The sequence below is a fragment of the Myxocyprinus asiaticus genome, chromosome 2, assembly GCF_019703515.2.
Source record: "Myxocyprinus asiaticus isolate MX2 ecotype Aquarium Trade chromosome 2, UBuf_Myxa_2, whole genome shotgun sequence".
NCBI lineage: Eukaryota > Metazoa > Chordata > Actinopteri > Cypriniformes > Catostomidae > Myxocyprinus > Myxocyprinus asiaticus.
In genome coordinates this window covers 2,732,286-2,750,270 of record NC_059345.1, presented here as the reverse complement: position 1 = coordinate 2,750,270, position 17,985 = coordinate 2,732,286, and the positions used below count along the sequence as shown (strand labels likewise).

The window sequence follows — 17,985 nt, the reverse complement described above, 5'->3', positions numbered from 1 at the left end:
AAATATGATTTTTTTTCTGGTTATTATTGGGACTTTGGTTTCACACTAAAAGGCTTTTGGGATTTTATTCATTTTGGACTCTTGTAGCCTCAATGTCTGTGTCTTTCATAGTAAGGAAAGACTAAGAAATTTTTCATCATTCTATTAATCGATTTAAAAAATCTATCAGACGATTAATCGGTTATCTGCCTTTTCCACCACCTTGGTTATCGATATTGGGAAAATCCACTATCAGTAGACCTCTAGTTTCTATGACCAGGTGGTGTTTTTATATATCTGCTTTATGTATGTGACAGAGAAGAGACACACTTTTTATTGTTTTAATGTTTACAAACAATACCTATTATGACAGTACAGTGTAACTATAATGTATGACTGTATAGGCTTTATTGGCAGAGTAGATATGTGTAATTTTATTTTTATTTATTTTTTCTGGATATAATGAACATTGCCCACCATTTAGTTTTGGTCCTCCCACCTGCCAGACCACAGTTGCATGTCTGGGTTTATCAGACTTAAACAAAATGGTTATCAATAGGGTGGCACATACAGGTATCGTGTGTTCATGTATAAATCCTGACTGACTCACTTTTCTTGAATGTGTTTTAGAGAATGTGGCATCCATATATTCCCATTGGGCAGCAAAAAGCCATAGATGGTGTAAGAAATGCCCCAGGTGAAGCCACATACTGCTCCAGTACAGAATTTGACATTAGCCCAAGGTGAAGGTTGGATCTTTTGGATAAATACAATGTTAGCGCAGTGGGTGTCACTAGCAAAACAGACTGCTGTCCTGAATTAATCAGTGGAGTGGAGATTCACATTGGAAACTCCCTGGAGAGCAACAGCAACAACAATCCCAGGTAATAAAGTTATACTTGAAATCAGTTTAACCTCAATATAGTGCAAAAGTATGGTTCTGGAAGTAAAAATCCCACACATTTTCTCCATACAGAAATTGATTTTTAACAATAACATATAACATAGTATACATGTCTCCAAGGTTGTTAGGTAATGATAAATATTTATGCAGATAATCAACTGTTCTTTTTAAAGATTGGTTGATTTGAACAAGTGATTTGATTGGCTCTTTAATTTGTCTTTTTCTAGATGTGTTGTAATTTCCAGTATTGCAGCAGGTGCTTCTGACAGTTTCTCCTGTGGAATGGAGGGTAGTTATGTGAATGTGTTTATTCCTGGACATCAGACTTGTTTCACTTTGTGCGAGGTAGAAGCCTGTGGATCAGGTAATATCTGACAACTACTATAATTCTCCACTAATCTGCAGCCAATTCTTAGTTGTACGCTTCATTTTCATTATCATTGAAGTTGCGTGCCAATGAGGTCTATAACAGAGGTATCAAACTGTGGTCTGGGGACCAGGGACCCAATTATTAACCATTAGAGAATTAACAGCTAATTCAGATTTAACGGATAGTCTAACATGTGTAGACATGCACTTTTTAGAAAGGTGATTGTTTTCTGGGAGAGTAACTATTTATGTTTTGAAACCCAAGCAAGAAAACACTGTTAATACAATGAAGCAAATACAAATAGTCAGCTGACAGGAATGCGCTACAACAATGTGTACACCATTTTGGGAAAATTAACATGTTAAAAGTCAACTTGTTCAGTTTTATCCAGTGTGGTTGACAATCCTGAGACCACTGGGGCCTCATGTATAAAACTCTGCTAAAATTTCTTCCTAAAAGTGTGCATAAGCACAAAAGTCAGATTTTGCATATGCACAAAAAAACAAAACAAAACAAAAAACAAACTCAGATTTATAAAACCGTCCGTACGCCAGAACTTGCGCATAGTTCCCTTAATAAATCCCAGCTAGTGGAAGATGTGCATACATGCATGTGATTCATTCCCCACCCCGTCTCCTCCCCAAAATAACCATATATGGAGTGTACACCACCTGTTTTTACTATGCATATCCTCATCTGCATACAATTACCATATGCATTTCACCATCCAGACACATGATTACTGCGTTTAACGGTAAGATAAAGTGCATTATAAGAGATAAGAATGTAATTGTCACATGTGCCCAAAGGATAGATGCTGCACCATGAAGAAACATTATTTATTAAGATATTAACTTGTTTTCAAAGAATATATCTTGAATATCCCTTGGCAAAATGTTTTTATCTTTGCAGAAATAAATCTAACCCAAGCAATTTTGCTTCTCAGAAAACATTTTAAATAATTTTAAGGGTGTTTTTATTGAGAAGTTAAATATTAAGTACTGGAAACAAAACAAAAATTATTACAATTCTTTGTGCAGCATTGTGTGATATCATCGGATTATTAAGACTTTATATTTGACTGGTATTTTATATTAAAAAACAGCTGAATGGCAAATGTGCTTTCCATAATGTTTCTATTAGACTAGAACGGGGGTTTCATTTCAATGAGGGTCGGGATGAAGTGGAGCAGGCAGCACATTTTATGCACATTTAATGTGTATTACTGTACCTGTTTGCAGCTGTACAATAATGTTTCTGATGAGACATGTCTCTCCAGTGGTCTGTTCGACTACTGAATGTGGCCAGAGGTGCCTGTCTTATAGATACTGTCCATTTTACCAACCCATTTCACATCAGTCAGAGTCAAGTGCGTATCGCATTAGAGATAATCTTTATTCAAATTCTGTACTTATCTCCCTATATGATTGTAATAGAACAGAAAATATCTCAAACTAAGAAATCTTCGCTGTCATTTTTAGTTACTGTAAGTTCCTTCTTTATGATGACACGTGTGTAACGTGTAGGCAGGCAGGACAGGCAGACAGGAACAAACAAGGATGAGACGATGATGTGTGAGAACCCAAGTGTATTTACAAACTGCTGGTATCCAAACACGTGAATCCAAAGAGAACATAAACCAGAACCTTGTCTTGTCTTGTCTTGACTTGACTTGACTTGACTTGACTTGACTTGACCTTGACCTTGACCTTGACCTTGACCTTGACCTTGACACAGTACTTGATACTAGACAATGGCAAACATGAGGGCTTAAATACATGGACATGGGTAACCACATGACAGACAACCAATGATAGGACTAAACTAATGAACATGATAACTAGATACTAAAACATGAACCAATGACATGACAAGACTGATAATGAGTTAACAAGACAATAAACCAATGAGAATAAGACACATGAACATGGAGGGAAACAGGATATCACATGACCGGAACAGGAAACATGGCAACTAAACTTTCAAAATAAAAGACATGAAATCAAAATAAAAGACATGGACAAAAACACATTTAAACATGACAACGAGAAAGTTCTCCAAACGCAGCCCATCCCAAACCAATATTTCCATTTTACAGCTTATATTTGAATGCCTTTTCAAATAGTTACATAAAAATAATATAGCCTACTACTGGCTTGATAATGATTACTTCTGTTTCAAGTGCTTAACTACATACTTTTTTTATTCGAAAATCAGAGTTTATAATCAGTCTGTTCAGTTCATTATTTGTCCAGCTGGAGTCATGAATCTACACACCAGTAAAAGAGTGCAGATGCACAGTCAAGAGTGTCTGGGTGGTGCGCACATATTTACTTCGTTTATTTTTTATAAATCCTGATATGTTTGTGGGAAAATGCTTACGCACATTTCAATGCCCATTTTGTGCATGCACAATGTTTATACATCAGGCCCCAGGTGATTTGTGAAATTATATTAGTACAGTTTTATTCAATCAATAACAGCATCCACTGGAGCTGGCATTAGCAAAACCTGATAATCATGTTATCCGCATGATTTGAGACAAGGTCTATACCAATTATTTCGAAGGGGACCTTGATCAAAGGAAGCGGGCACAAAGGTACTCTTGGGGTGGCTGGCAGATTCACCAGCTGACATTCACGGCATGCCACACACCACCAGCAAACATCCCCGTGAATTCCCAGCCAATAAAACTGGGCCATTAAACAGTTTAGTGTTTTTTCTCACCCTAACTGACCAGCCATCGGATTATAATGTGCCGTCTGGAATAACATTTCTATCAGGAAGACTCGCAGACTTGTGAAATTTAAGATGATATTTATTTGTTTAATATAAAAAACAGAAATATAATGTCTCTCTTTGGTGTAAGCCCCGTCTGGTGGTCCAAAGAAGTTGTACTCGGAACCATTATATCCTGCCAGAGATAGGAGGCATTGGCAAGGAGCCTACCACCATGCAAGACAGGACTCAATTAGTGGTGGTGGGGTGGTGAAGGTTGCCATGTTAGCACACTGAAACAGCAATGTGATAGATTGTGAGCAAACTTATAAAGCGATGTCTGACATGTGATTGGCTAGGAGTTAAATAGCTAATGGTGCGATAATGTACAGTTGCTAGTCTTCCCGCTAGAACTACGCTGCACTTACATTTCTATCAGGAAGACTCGCAGACTTGAGTGAAAATTAAGATGACATTTATTTGATGAATATACAAAACAGAAATGTAATGCCCCTCTTTGGCGTAAGCCCCGTCTGGTGGTCTGAAGAAGTTATACTCTGAACCATCATATCCTGCTGGGGATAGGAGGCAGGGGTGAGGAGCCTACCCCAAAAGAGATAAAATAAAATACTTCCCCCAAATGAGAAGATCCAGTCAGGTACAAACCAGGTCTCGTGTTAGGTGTTCATTCTTTAGAAGATAAAAAAGGAAACACCTAGAATTGACATTTGCATGAAATATGTAATATCCCTGGTATGGTTGTGCAATACCTTTGTGAAAGGATAAGCTGTGCTTGCCTTGACTTATGCCTTTTATGACAGGGGGAGCATTTTTATTATATATATATATATTTCTTTTATTTTGTCCTTGAGTTTAATTTTGTCCTTCTCCACGAGTACGATTTTGGGCCCTCTGTCGAGGAAGCCCATGGTTGTGCAGAATCTTTGCCAAAGATGAACAACGTGATATGAGGCCCTACGTTAGGCCAGCGTTGTTGTGCAGTATCTTTGTTGAAAGATAAACAACATATTATGAACCCTCCGATGAGGGTGGAGTTGTTTGGAATATCTTTGCCGAAAGATGAACAATGTTGAATAGAGCCATACGATAATGGTGACATTGCGTGCAATGCCCTTCGTTGAAAACAACATTTGATTATGAACCCTCTGACAAGGGCGAACATTGTTTGATGGTTATCTTTGCCGAAGGATGAACAACGTAGCGTAAAGCCAAACGATAATGGCGACATTGCGTGCAATACCCTTCATTGAAAGATGTCCAATGAGGCTCGAGCCCTCAAATGAGGGCGGCCATTGTTTAATGGTTATCTTTGCCAAAAGGTGAACAGCATGCATAAAGCCATACGATAATGCCAATGTTGTCATGCAATACTCTTTGTTGAAAGACATCCCATGATGGTTGAGCTTTCCTACAAGGGCGAGCTAGGCTTGTGTAGTACCTATGCAAAGGAAACCATGCTTGAGATTATGGAAGCCCTGGCAGGGAGGGCAGACATAGTTATGCGTTATTCTTGTGAAACAATGGACATGCTTGAATTGAATCATTGTGTAGGGAAAGATGTGGATGAGAGAGAGCCCCTGACCATCACCAGATAGGTATGAAAACTTATGGAATTTGCAGATATTAACCATGGAGTTGAAGGATGTCTAAGGTGATGGGTAACCTCTTGTCGAGGAGGGAGGGGCGGGATTTTTGGACTCCTTTAAGCAGCATGCGAATGGAGGGATTGAGGAAGATGCTGGGGATGTCAGGAGAATGGCATCTGGCATGAAATTAAATGCCAGCTACCATTTGGTTGATAAAGGGAGATTTGAGAAGTCTAGTGTGAAAGCAAAAGGAAATGAATGTGCAAACTGTGGAGTACGGTGTGATTGGCAGAAGGAAGAATAGTGGGCCCAGGCGAAGTTATAGGAAGTGAGTGTGGACCAGGCAAGTCCTTTCTGCATGAGAGTTGTAGTGGAATTTAAATGGGGTAGTAAAGTAGGGCTTAGTCCAGAAGGAGAGGGGTCAGCAGGGTACGGGGGTTTTGCTGTTAGAGGGGCATAGTCTGTGGAACTCCTGGAAGCAAAAACGAGAGAGGGAGTCAACGATTACATTGAAAAACCCAGGAATGTGTCTGGCTGAGAGAATGAAGTTGCAGTTAATGCTCTGCCATGTCAGACGTCTCATTAGGGACACGATGAGGCTAGAGGAAGATTGGCCTTTATTGATTATAGTGACGACCACGGAATTGTCGCAGAAGGCTACAAAGCGTTTGTGTTTCCAGAGGGGACCCCATATAACGCTGGCCATGACGATGGGGTAAATTCGAAGAGAGCGGATGAGGGAGCGTTGAAAGTTATACTGAGAAATTTGTTTTGCCGTTTCCCTGCGAACCATGATCCTTGAAAATATCCCCCAAATCCTACGGAGGAACATGTCATCCAGAGATTCGGGTTTTTCATTGTGAAAAATAAAGAAATGCCATTCCAGTGATTTAATAGCTGTGACCAGAAGAGAAGGTCCGAGCGGCAGCCGTCGTCGATTGATATTTTTTCGAAGAGGTTGACTACGGCATGGGCAAGGGTGAGGAGGCGGGAAATGAAGGAGCAGCCTTGAGGAATGATGCACATGGCATTATTGAGGTGGCCTAATAGGGACAGGAGATCATGTTTTGAAACTGAAACTGACCGGAGAAACTATGTACAAATAGAACTGATCCTGTCAAGTTTATCTTTAGACAAGGAAACTTGCATGTTTAGGGAATGAAAATGCCGAGAAATTCAAAAGACGTGGTGGGGCCCGTGGTTTTTTTCACTTGAGAGGGGAACAACCAACTTGTGAAAAAGCTTGATTAGAACATCCAAAATGGGGGTGTGGGCAGCAGGGTGATCATTAAGCAGGAATCATAGAGCAGGTGCAGTACGAAGGGGAGCTTAAAGTGATTGAGAAGGTTTCAGCATAGGCCTTCCAATAGCGAATTAAAAATGTGAGGGCTACTTCTGCACCCTAGTGTGAGTCGTACAGCAAAGTCAAATTCTGACTGCCATCTGATGCCGAAGAGGCGCCAGTCAGCAGGGTGAATGGGCATGATTTTGAAAGCGTCTTTGATGTCTGCTTTAGCAAGGAGGACGCCGTGCCTGGCCTTGGTGAATAATTGAATGGCATGATCGACTGAGGTGTAGAAAAGGGAAAACGGCTCTAGAGGAATCATGTCATTCATGCTAGCCACGTATCCTGATCACGGAGTGGATATATAAAAAATCAGTCTTTTCTTACCTGAATATTTGCGAGAATGGAATCTATGATTTTAACCGACTCGGTGATGGATCTCATGGCTTCGAGCACTGGGTTATGTATTCCGGTTGATGTTGATGCTGTGGCTTTGCCTGAGGGAAGTCTCCGGCGTGACTGTGATCTGACCAGGGTTCCAGATTTAGCCGAACGCTTACGCCTCGCAGTTTTTGAGATGGGGGCAGAGAGTTGAGATGACGTGGCTGCATCGTGAGGAAGGGAAGGTTTGGTTCCCAGGATGTTAAGAGCGAGCTGATTCACCTGAGGCCTAGAGAGATCGGGGTCGATGGAGATGCCTTTGTCAGCTAGCATTTCTAAAATCCTTCCAAGGGGGCAGCGATCCCTTTGAGACTCCTGTGTTCGCAGACGCTCGTTGCGCCGAGGAGCTGTTTGATCCTAAATGTGAGGTAAGGAGCATGGAATGAAATCAATATCCTGAGCAGGTATTGGCTCATCATGGAGCGAAACTAAGTCTTCGTCAGACATAGTAGCTGTCGATGAATTGCCGTGTTAGCACACTGAAACAGCAATGTGATAGATTGTGAGCAGACTTATAAAGTGATGCCTAACATGTGATTGGCTAGGAGTTATCTAGCTAATGGTGTGATGATATACAGCTGCTAGTCTTCCCACTAGAACTTCGCTGCACTTACATTTCCTGACAGCTCTTCAGTATTAATAACTTGGTTGTGTCTTCTTTTGTCTGATTGTCCTGCGTGACTCGATACAACCGATCATTTATAATAGAAAAGTACAGATATGCGAGTGCAATATCTGGCTGAAGACGTTGACCATCAATCACTCTCACTTGGTCAAAGGCATGCCTAAGGGTTTCGTCTTGCATCTGCTCCAGAGAGAAATCCCCGGCAGGGAATCCTCTAAGGGCTGGGGAAGATGAGACTTCCCCCTCCCTTACGTCATCCTGACGTGGAGCAGACGTAGATGGCCCTGGATCCACCTCCCCAGCCAGCGCATCACAAATCCCAAACTGAAACGCTCTGTTACAGGACCCATCCACATAAATTTCCTTTAATAAAGTGGAGAATGCTGGCCAATTCGTGCCCAAAATCAGCGGATGGGTGAGGCGGGAACTGACCGCCACCTCAACACTATGCTTTTGACCCATAAAAATCGTGGATATCCCCATGCACACACTTTACTAGCACCCAAAGCCTTGTCTTGAACCAGGTATTGATGGATGGAAGTTTGGCTGCAACCTGAATCCACCAAGGCCTGGTATGTACCCCCCTTAATACTCACAGGTATGCGGTATGTCCCAGCTCGATCGGGGCCTGAGGTACGTCAGGGATCCGGTCCAATGTCCCCACCTCCATCACTGAGCACTGGTCCCAGAAATGCCCGGGCTCCCCACAGCCACAACAGACCGGCCCAAGCTTCATGCCCTCACCTGTGGCAATGGGTGGCAGGTGAGACTGGCAAGTGGTGCAGTCCCCGAAGCTTGGGAGCTGGTGTAGGATAGAACATTCCCCGTTTCTGGGGAGGGGGAACAGGATGAGGGGAAGGGGCAGGAAATGAGAGAGAGAGAGAGAGAGAGAGAGAGAGAGAGAGAGAGAGAGAGATGTGGTATTTGGCCGGCAGCTGCTGAGCCATGAGCTGGACTTCCCCGGAGAGCAGCGGTAAAAGATGTAGCACCCATTGGGCTTCTGGCCAGCCTGAGGCAGTAGCAGCCTGCTTAAAGAGCCCAAAGAAGGCCTCCGGCTAATCCTGGGGCCCCATCTTGGTCAACAGAAGAGGGGGTAGGGCTGCTGCCCCCGAGAAATCAGCTGAGGACCTGCCTGGGGCTATCAGGCTCTGCAGTGCTTGTTGATCCTCGGCCTGGGCCTGTAGGAGCTCTTGGAAATGCTGCTACTGGGCGAGGAGAGTCTGATGGTGTTGCTCTTGAATGCTGGCGAGGGCACGGATGACTTCGCCCAGTGGTGAGGCTTCCATAACGGCACTTTCTCCAGTGTCCCGGGTTTCGGCACAAGTGTAACCATGTAACAGTTCGGAATAAGGAGAAAGCAGGAACCGGGTGTATAGTCAACGTATAGTTTATTTTACACTCATACAAAAGAACAGCCTTCCAGCGGCAACGTAAATTGGGCTTTCTGCCACACATACTAATGTGTCTTTTGGGCACTCCAACATACAAACGCACAAAGGACAAGAGTGTCAGTCTCTCTCTGTCTTCTCTGGTATCTGATTTCCTTTTAAACTCTCCTGCACCCTCACTAGAACAAGAAACAGGTGTTAGACTCATTATAAACAGGTGACAGTCTTTACTGTTCTCAACTCCCGATTTCGCTCTCCATTCACACACTAACGCTCAACCACACCCTCCACCACAGTCCGGAACAGTGTCATGCATGCAAGTACAACGCATAACATAATGAGATCATCACCACTGTCTGACACTGGAAATGCATGCAAGGTCATGTAAACATTTGTCATATGTCTGTGTTTGCATAATATGACAATATGTGACATTTCAATATGCAAAAGATGTACAGGCCTCTTTAGTCACTCAGATAGGCCTGTGCTTTTTTATTGATTCAGACCATGTTTCTTCTTTAGCAATCTAACTGTGCAGATCAAACTGATTCAAATTATCAAAAAATAGTAATGTGTGGTCAGTATGTTAAAAATAGCGCTTTCAAAACTGTAATAATGAACAATTTGTAACATTGTATGAAAAAGTTTATTTTACCTTATGGCAAACCCCCCCCCCCCCATACTGGCATAGTTAATATTTTACCTGATTTATGTATGTTATGTTCTTCCTCTTGCCGGGATATTACATAGTTCCTAATTTGGTGTTTAAAGAGGTAAGAGACCTTGAAACTTGTTTACTTTAGTTTGCATATTTGTAATACATATAACATAGAAACAGTATGCTAATAACTATGGAATCATGAACGTGAAAGTCACACAAGACTAATTGTGGTCTACAGCATTTCTGTCATGTGTCCTTTGAATTGTTGTGTTCCTGTCTGTGATTGAGCAACCTGATGCTACTAAGACAACCTGATGCTACCAAGAAGGTTTATGGCATTTAGTGGCTTTTTGTGTGATAGAAGCTTTTGATGTTCAAATCAATCCTCTGTCGTTTTTTTTTTATTTTTTATTTTATTTATTTTATTTTATTTTATTTTTTTTTATTATTTTCTCCCTCATGTTAAGAGCTGGTAGTGTTCTTTCATGTTACACTCAAAATAATTTTATCATTATCAAGACTAAAAAGGTGAAGGAAGGTTTGTGTGCATGTGCTCTTTTTATTTTCTTAGTCTTTCTAAGATATTTCATTGCCATTGTACTAAAACATGTGCATGTGACTAATATGTGGATTTGTTTTCAAGTGTACCATGTAAAGGCACACATGTTTACATGTTTGTAGGTGTTTTCATGTTGAATACAGTGATCATAATTTTCTGAATTATACTCTTGAATCAAACACTATACTCTCATTTTACATTCGATTTATTTCATTGTTTGTTATTCCCTTACTTTTAACTGTTTGCAATTTAAAGACAATTACTATCCACAGTGTGTGTAGTTTAACTATCCATAAAACAATTGCTGTATATATATATATATATATATATATAATTTTTTAATGATCAAGGAAATAAAAGCACATATGCAAAAAAATAAATTGTTGGATTTAAAGATTAATACATATGTGAAATTAGGAAGAAAAATAAATTGTAATGAAATACAAAGTATATGAAGGTGCTTAGAAAAAATGTTTAAAAAAGATAAACAACCAAAAGTTTTAAGATGCCAGGCACAGATCTGAGAAGACGAAAATGTATACAGTTCAGGGATAGGGTTAGGTTACCTTAACCACCATAGAAACAACTAATAGCTATATGCACACAATTAATTTAAAATTATAAAAAAACATATTTATTATCTCACATACTTTTACATTATTTCAATTATGAAAAAATCTGACAGAAAAACTACCTCTTCTGATGAAGCAAAAGGATTCAGATTTCATCTGAAAAAAGACAAGGAAGCACAAATTAACTAATTTTGTGGAAACAAATTAACAATAATAACAACAAACACAAAAAAGAATAGTTCACCCTGGAAAACATTGTCATCATTTCATTCCAAACCTACATGAAATTTAAAATGTTCACACAGCTCTTTTCCCATACAATGACAAATTACAGTGACCAGATGCTTTCAAGCTCCAAAAAAAAAAAAAAAAAAAAATAAAAAACACAGCACAGCCCACGTGGACTACTTTTCACTGTATTTTATGAGCAGAACGTCTCTTTTTGAGTCACATGGTTTTGGAATGACATGACAATTCTTATTTTAGGGAGAACCTTTTATTTCAGTATACATAAACACATACACAAGTATGACTCTCTTACCCTCCGAGTTGGTACAGATGAAGTTGAGTCTCTGGGTTTCAGGAAGGCTGATCCAGCGCTGATCTCCACCAGACTGAACTGCTACTCCCATTCTCTCTTCTTCCACAGTCTGCAAGTCTCCCTCCGCCTGGCTGGTCTGTCGCCATGTCCTGCTGGGCGCCCAGTGTCTTCCGCTGATCATGTCGACACACGATCTCCCCTCTCACCCAGAACCACATGTTCATGCTGCAGTAGTGGTGTAAACCCAGCCACACGGCCGCAGTAGAGGCCTGTTTAGCCACTTCCATCACCCGATACTGAATCTTCTCTGAATGGACTGAGACCAGGTCCACATAATTCTCTCTGCAGTATCTCAGAGCTTCAGACCAGCTCACATTCTCTTTGATCAAAAACAGTTTATCTGATCACAAAATAACCACAAGAAAAATACTAAAGATGACAAATCAAAAACAACAAGTACACAAAACTTTTACATTTTGACTCATTGATATTGTGAGGTTATGGCTTATCTGTGTTTTATGAGGATCTACCCACCTTCATGACAGATAAAGGGACATTTAATGCCACAAGGATCATCATACCATTGTGCCTGGCCATTCTCTTCAACCCAAACCACTGTACAGTTTTCAGCACCACCACCATTATTAGGTTCTTCAAGTTGCCAGTTTCTGAATGATGATTTACTTTGATCTGACCACTCAAATGAGTCTCTGAACAGTCCGATCCAGACTTCAGATATCTGAATATCATTCATGATCTTCTCAATCTGCAGATTCTCAGTCTGGTTTCTCACAGTGACCAGATCAGTGTGATTCTCTCTGCAGAAACTCTGAGCATCTCTCCAATTCATTGACCGATTTACTAAGATGTGTCTTTTGCTGCTGTCTATTAAAGAAAATGATTCAAAATTGTTAATGCAACTATGGAATAATCTACAACAGACCACAAAATTATTGAAAATTATTGCACAGGTGGTGAGGCAGCCACAACATGAAGGGGATTTTTCAATAATTCAACAGATGTTAATCAATAAAATACATTTCCATGGCTCTGAAATTAACTAAAATTAAATTAAAATAACCTTAAATTATTATTATTATTAATATATATATAACCGCCACTACACACACACACACACACACACACACACACACACACACACACACACACAGTCTTTTCACTCATTCTGTCATATGCTGTCAATCTGTAATTTATTATTTATTTTGGAACTGTGAAAAAGTTGTGTTTGAATTTTAGTTCAGCTTTCAGAGTTGTTTTACTTCAACACCCACAGCGCATTAAATAAGGCATATACAAATTGGATATTGGATTAGAGATTTCTGCTGCACAACCCACATTACTCAAATGCCTGTTCTCCACCATCTATACCTTAATATATAAATACTAAAATTAAAAACTAAATGTACTGAAAAACTAAACAGATTCACACACACACACACACACACACACACATATATATATATATATATATATATATATATATATAAACAACAACGAAGAAAACAAAACGAAAATGGAACTAAATTGGATGAACAAATTGGAAATAAAAACCAAACCAAATCCTACAGCTCTTATCGGTGTTTGCAGAAAAGTTGCTACAATTAGTGATCTGTGGTTAGATTATCTTCACTCAGAGTGGTGTCGCTAGGGCAAAATATTCGGTGCTTGAGCCATGAATGATTAGTCTAACCCTGAATGATTTGTTCAGAACTGCCCATGTATTAAGTGGAAGTATTACCTCATGTTTTCAAATCCTAAAAATGCCCCTGAAGTAAACTTCTATACAATACAATACAATATTCGATACAATATTTTGCTCACCATTATAGCAGACGAAAGATTTGAGAGCGGTGGATACACCATTATACCATTTCCCATTCTTCATAAAGGTGCAGCTTTCATTTCCCACTGGTTGTCCTGGTCCCCAATTCTGATATTGTGAGTTACTGTTTGTGTAGAACGCAGGGTCACCCAAAGACCACTTCCATTTGAAATTATCTGTCCTATGCAGCCCAATCCAAATCCAATCATCCTTAATGCCAATACTTTTTAAACTCTTTATAAGTTCTTCTATGCTGTTTATGTTGTCAAAGGTGGCCAGATCAGTATATTTCTGTCTGCAGTAACTCTGAGCTTCAGTCCAGTTCAGTTTCACGTTCACATAACGATACTGACGCTGAACACATGCAGATAAGGAGCAGAGAACTGTGAAAGAAAACAGTACTAATGACAATATTTCTTGCACACATAGATAAAAACATGTAGATACATGCTCGTACTCACAGCTTAGATGAAGAATCCTACATATTGATCGGTTCATTTCTGAGATGAACAAGTGTCAAAAACTGTAAAATGACTGACAGCAGCTGTAGAAAATTATAGCATTATTACATGTTTATTTTACAGCATTGCCACAAAAAAAAAAGAACAAAAAAAAAAAGAAAAAAGAAAAAAGGAAAAAAAAAAAAGAAAGAAATGTAATGTAATGATGAACCACTTAGTACAACAAAAATGCTGATAAGGAATGTGACATCTTACCTGGTCTCTCTCCAAACTGTCGTCTTGGCTTCACACCACAAACAAATATTTTATTTAAATCTTTGCTTTTATCCTTCTCTCTTCATGAACTCCACCACTTTATTTTGCATATTCTAGTGAAATAAAACTGACGGTTTCCACTCATTTGTTTATCTGCTGGCTGTATTTCGATTACATTTGCTCTCAGTGGTTATGACGTAGCCTTTAATATTTCCTCAGAATACAAGGCTGTAAAAAAAGTAAGTACACCCCATGAACTATATTCACCTATACATATGTTGATACCAGAACCATTTTTAATCACCTTATTGCCTTCACTGGTTCGTTTAAAACAGTCCTGTGTGACTAATAACATTCTTCTATTGTAGTTTATTCTGCTAATCAGTGGAGCTGATTTTAATTTCAGGTAATTGATGTTGTATTATTACATAATGTTCATTTGAAGTGTTATTTGTTAAATTATACTGCTTTTTATATATCGACAATGGTAAAATGTCAATCTAATATCTGTATGTGTTGACAAAAGGCCATAATTTTCACAGCACTGTCACAACTTTATAATTAGTGAAGCTAAATGAAAAAACACATTTTAATTTCAGTATGTGTGATATGTGTATATGTCTCTGGTGTTTACATTTTCATTTACATCTACATCTATGCATCTTTTCGACTATCAAAATCTAAACTCATTTTGTTTTGTTGTTTGTGTAGGTTGTGTTGCGTGTCTTTCAAGAGGAGGAGGCTGGTGCTGAGGATCATTACTACATTTTATGTTGTTTGCACTCACACACTAATTCCCTAGGGAGAATATTTTTTATGGAAAAAGTAAAAAAAAAATAAATAAATAAATATATATATATATATATATATATATATATATATATATATATATATATATATATATATATATATATACTGTATACACTGATGAGCCAAAACATTATGACCACTCACAGGTGAAGCGTATAGTGTTGATTATCTCCTAACAACGCCACATGTCAAGGTCTGGGTAGATTAGATAGTAAGCGGACAATCAGTTCGTATAGTCAGCATGTTGAATGCAGGAGAAATGGTCAGGAGTAAAGACCTGAACGACTTTGACAAGGATCAAATTGTTATGGCCAGATGACTGGGTCAGAGCATTTCTGAAGTGTCAAGGCTTGTGGGGTGCTCCCGGTCAGCAGTGGTGAGTACCTACCGACAGTGGTCAGAGGAGGGACAAACCACAAAGGCTTATCGATGCATGAGGGCAACGAAGGCTATCCGTCTGGTTCAAACCAGCAGAAGGTCTACTGTGGCACAAGTCACAGAAAATGTTAATGATGGTTATGGGAGGAATGTGTCACAAAACACAGTGCATCGCACCCTGCTGCGTATGTGGCTGCTTAGCCACACACTGATCAGAGTGCCCATGATGACCCCTGTCCACCATCGAAAGCACCTACAATGGACACATGAGCATCGGAACTGGACCTTGGAGCAGTGGAAGAAGGTTGCCTGGTCCGATGAGTCCCATTTTCTTTTACATTACGTGGACAGCCGTGTATGTGTGCGCCATTTACCTGGGGAAGTGATGGCACCAGGATGCACTGTGGGAAGACAAAAAGCCAGTGGAGGGAGTGTGATGCTCTGGGCGATGTTCTTCTGGGAAACCCTAGGTCCAGCCATTCATGTGGATGTCAATTTGACACATGCCACCAACCTAAACATCACTGCATATCAGGTACACCCTTCATGCCAACAGTATTCCCTGATGGCAGCGGCCTCTTTCTGCAGGATAATTCGCCTTGCCACACTGCACACATTGTTCGGGAATGGTTTGAGGAACATGATGAAGAGTTCAAGGTGTTGCCCTGGCCTCCAAATTCCCAAGATCTAAATCCGATTGAGCATCTGTGGGATGTGCTGGACCAACAAGCCCGATCCACGGCAGTTCCACCTCGCAACTTACAGGATTTGAAGGATCAGCTGCTAGATATCTTGTGCCAGTTACCACAGGACACCTTCAGGGGTCTTATAGAGTCCATGCCTTGGTGGGTCGGTGCTGTTTTGGCGGCACGCATAGGACCAACAGCATATTAGGAAGGTGTTCATAATGTTTTGGCTCATCAGTGTATACTGTATATATGTGTGGTGGCTCTTGATGCCTTGACCCCAGCCTCAGTCCATTCCTTGTGAAGTTCACCCAAATTCTTGAATCGATTTTGCTTGACAATCATAAGGCTGCGGTTCTCTCGGTTGGTTGTGCATCTTTTTCTTCCACACTTTTTCCTTCCACTCAACTTTCTGTTAACATGCTTGGATACAGCACTCTGTGAACAGCCAGCTTCTTTGGCAATGAATGTTTGTGGCTTACCCTCCTTGTGAAGGGTGTCAATGAATGTCTTCTGGACAACTGTCAGATCAGCAGTCTTCCCCATGATTGTGTAGCCTAGTGAACCAAACTGATAGACCATTTTGAAGGCTCATGAAACTTTTGCAGGTGTTTTGAGTTGATTAGCTGATTGGCATGTCACCATATTCTAATTTTTTGAGATAGTGAATTGGTGGGTTTTTGTTAAATGTGAGCCAAAATCATCACAATTAAAAGAACCAAAGACTTAAACTACTTCAGTCTGTGTGCATTGAATTTATTTAATACACGAGTTTCACAATTTGAGTTGAATTACTGAAATAAATGAACTTTTCCACGACATTCTAATTTATTGAGATGCACCTGTATATATATATATATATATATATATATATATATATATATATATATATATATATATATATATATAGTTTCAAGTTCAATGTGTTCCTCTCAGGCAGTTTGGTAACTGTGGAATAACTAACAGTTTTTACTGAAAAAAATAAATAAATAATTCTTGAAATAGTTTATTGATTTATAAAAACACTAATAATGAGAATAGTTATAGAAGATAGATAGACAGACATATATATATATATATATATATATATATATATATATATATATATATCATACTCTATTGCCAAAAGTATTCGCTCACCCATCCAAATAATTGAATTCAGGTGTTCTAATCACTTCCATGGCCACAGGTGTATAAAATGAAGCACCTAGGCATGCAGACTGCTTCTACAAACATTTGTGAAAGAATGGGCCACTCTCAGGAGCTCAGTGAATTCCAGCGTGGTACTGTGATAGGATGCCACCTGTGCAACAAGTCCAGTCGTGAAATTTCCTCGCTACTAAATATTCCACAGTCAACTGTCAGTGGTATTATAACAAAGTGGAAGCGATTGGGAATGACAGCAACTCAGCCACGAAGTGGTAGGCCACGTAAAATGACAGAGCGGGGTCAGCGGATGCTGAGGCGCATAGTGCGCAGAGGTCGCCAACTTTCTGCAGAGTCAATCGCTACAGACCTCCAAAGTTCATGTGGCCTTCAGATTAGCTCAAGAACAGTGCGTAGAGAGCTTCATGGAATGGGTTTCCATGGCCGAGCAGCTGCATCCAAGCCATACATCACCAAGTGCAATGCAAAGCGTCGGATGCAGTGGTGTAAAGCACGCCGCCACTGGACTCTAGAGCAGTGGAGACGCATTCTCTGGAGTGACGAATCACGCTTCTCCATCTGACAATCTGATGGATGAGTCTGGGTTTGGCAGTTGCCAGGAGAATGGTACTTGTCTGACTCCATTGTGCCAACTGTGAAGTTTGGTGGAGGGGGGATTATGGTATGGGGTTGTTTTTCAGGAGCTGGGCTTGGCCCCTTAGTTCCAGTGAAAGGAACTCTGAATGATTCAGCATA

The 17,985-nt window shown here is 40.0% G+C and overlaps 1 protein-coding gene across 1 annotated transcript; it reads right to left on the bottom strand.

Moving 5' to 3' along the window:
• Window positions 1-10,903: 10,903 nt before the first annotated feature.
• On the bottom strand, window positions 10,904-14,238 carry LOC127411335 (C-type mannose receptor 2-like). Its single transcript, XM_051646853.1, has 7 exons — window positions 14,210-14,238; window positions 13,955-14,037; window positions 13,493-13,876; window positions 12,185-12,535; window positions 11,825-12,050; window positions 11,651-11,781; window positions 10,904-11,265 (listed from the first exon to the last, which is right to left on the bottom strand). Exons 2-7 carry the CDS (start codon window positions 13,989-13,991, stop codon window positions 11,255-11,257), a joined length of 1,140 nt encoding a protein of 379 aa, XP_051502813.1. The 5' UTR covers window positions 13,992-14,037; window positions 14,210-14,238; the 3' UTR covers window positions 10,904-11,254.
• Between the last annotated feature and the right edge of the window lie 3,747 nt (window positions 14,239-17,985).

Excerpts from the sequence above, each read along its gene's own strand:
- LOC127411335 (XM_051646853.1), bottom strand. The coding sequence starts at position 13,991 with ATGAACCGATCAATATGTAGGATTCTTCATCTAAGCT. Across the intron at positions 13,877-13,954 it reads TAGGATTCTTCATCTAAGCT|TTCTCTGCTCCTTATCTGCA; the intron begins GTGAGTACGAGC and ends TTTCTTTCACAG. Across the intron at positions 11,782-11,824 it reads ATCGTGTGTCGACATGATCA|CCAGGCGGAGGGAGACTTGC; the intron begins GCGGAAGACACT and ends GCGACAGACCAG.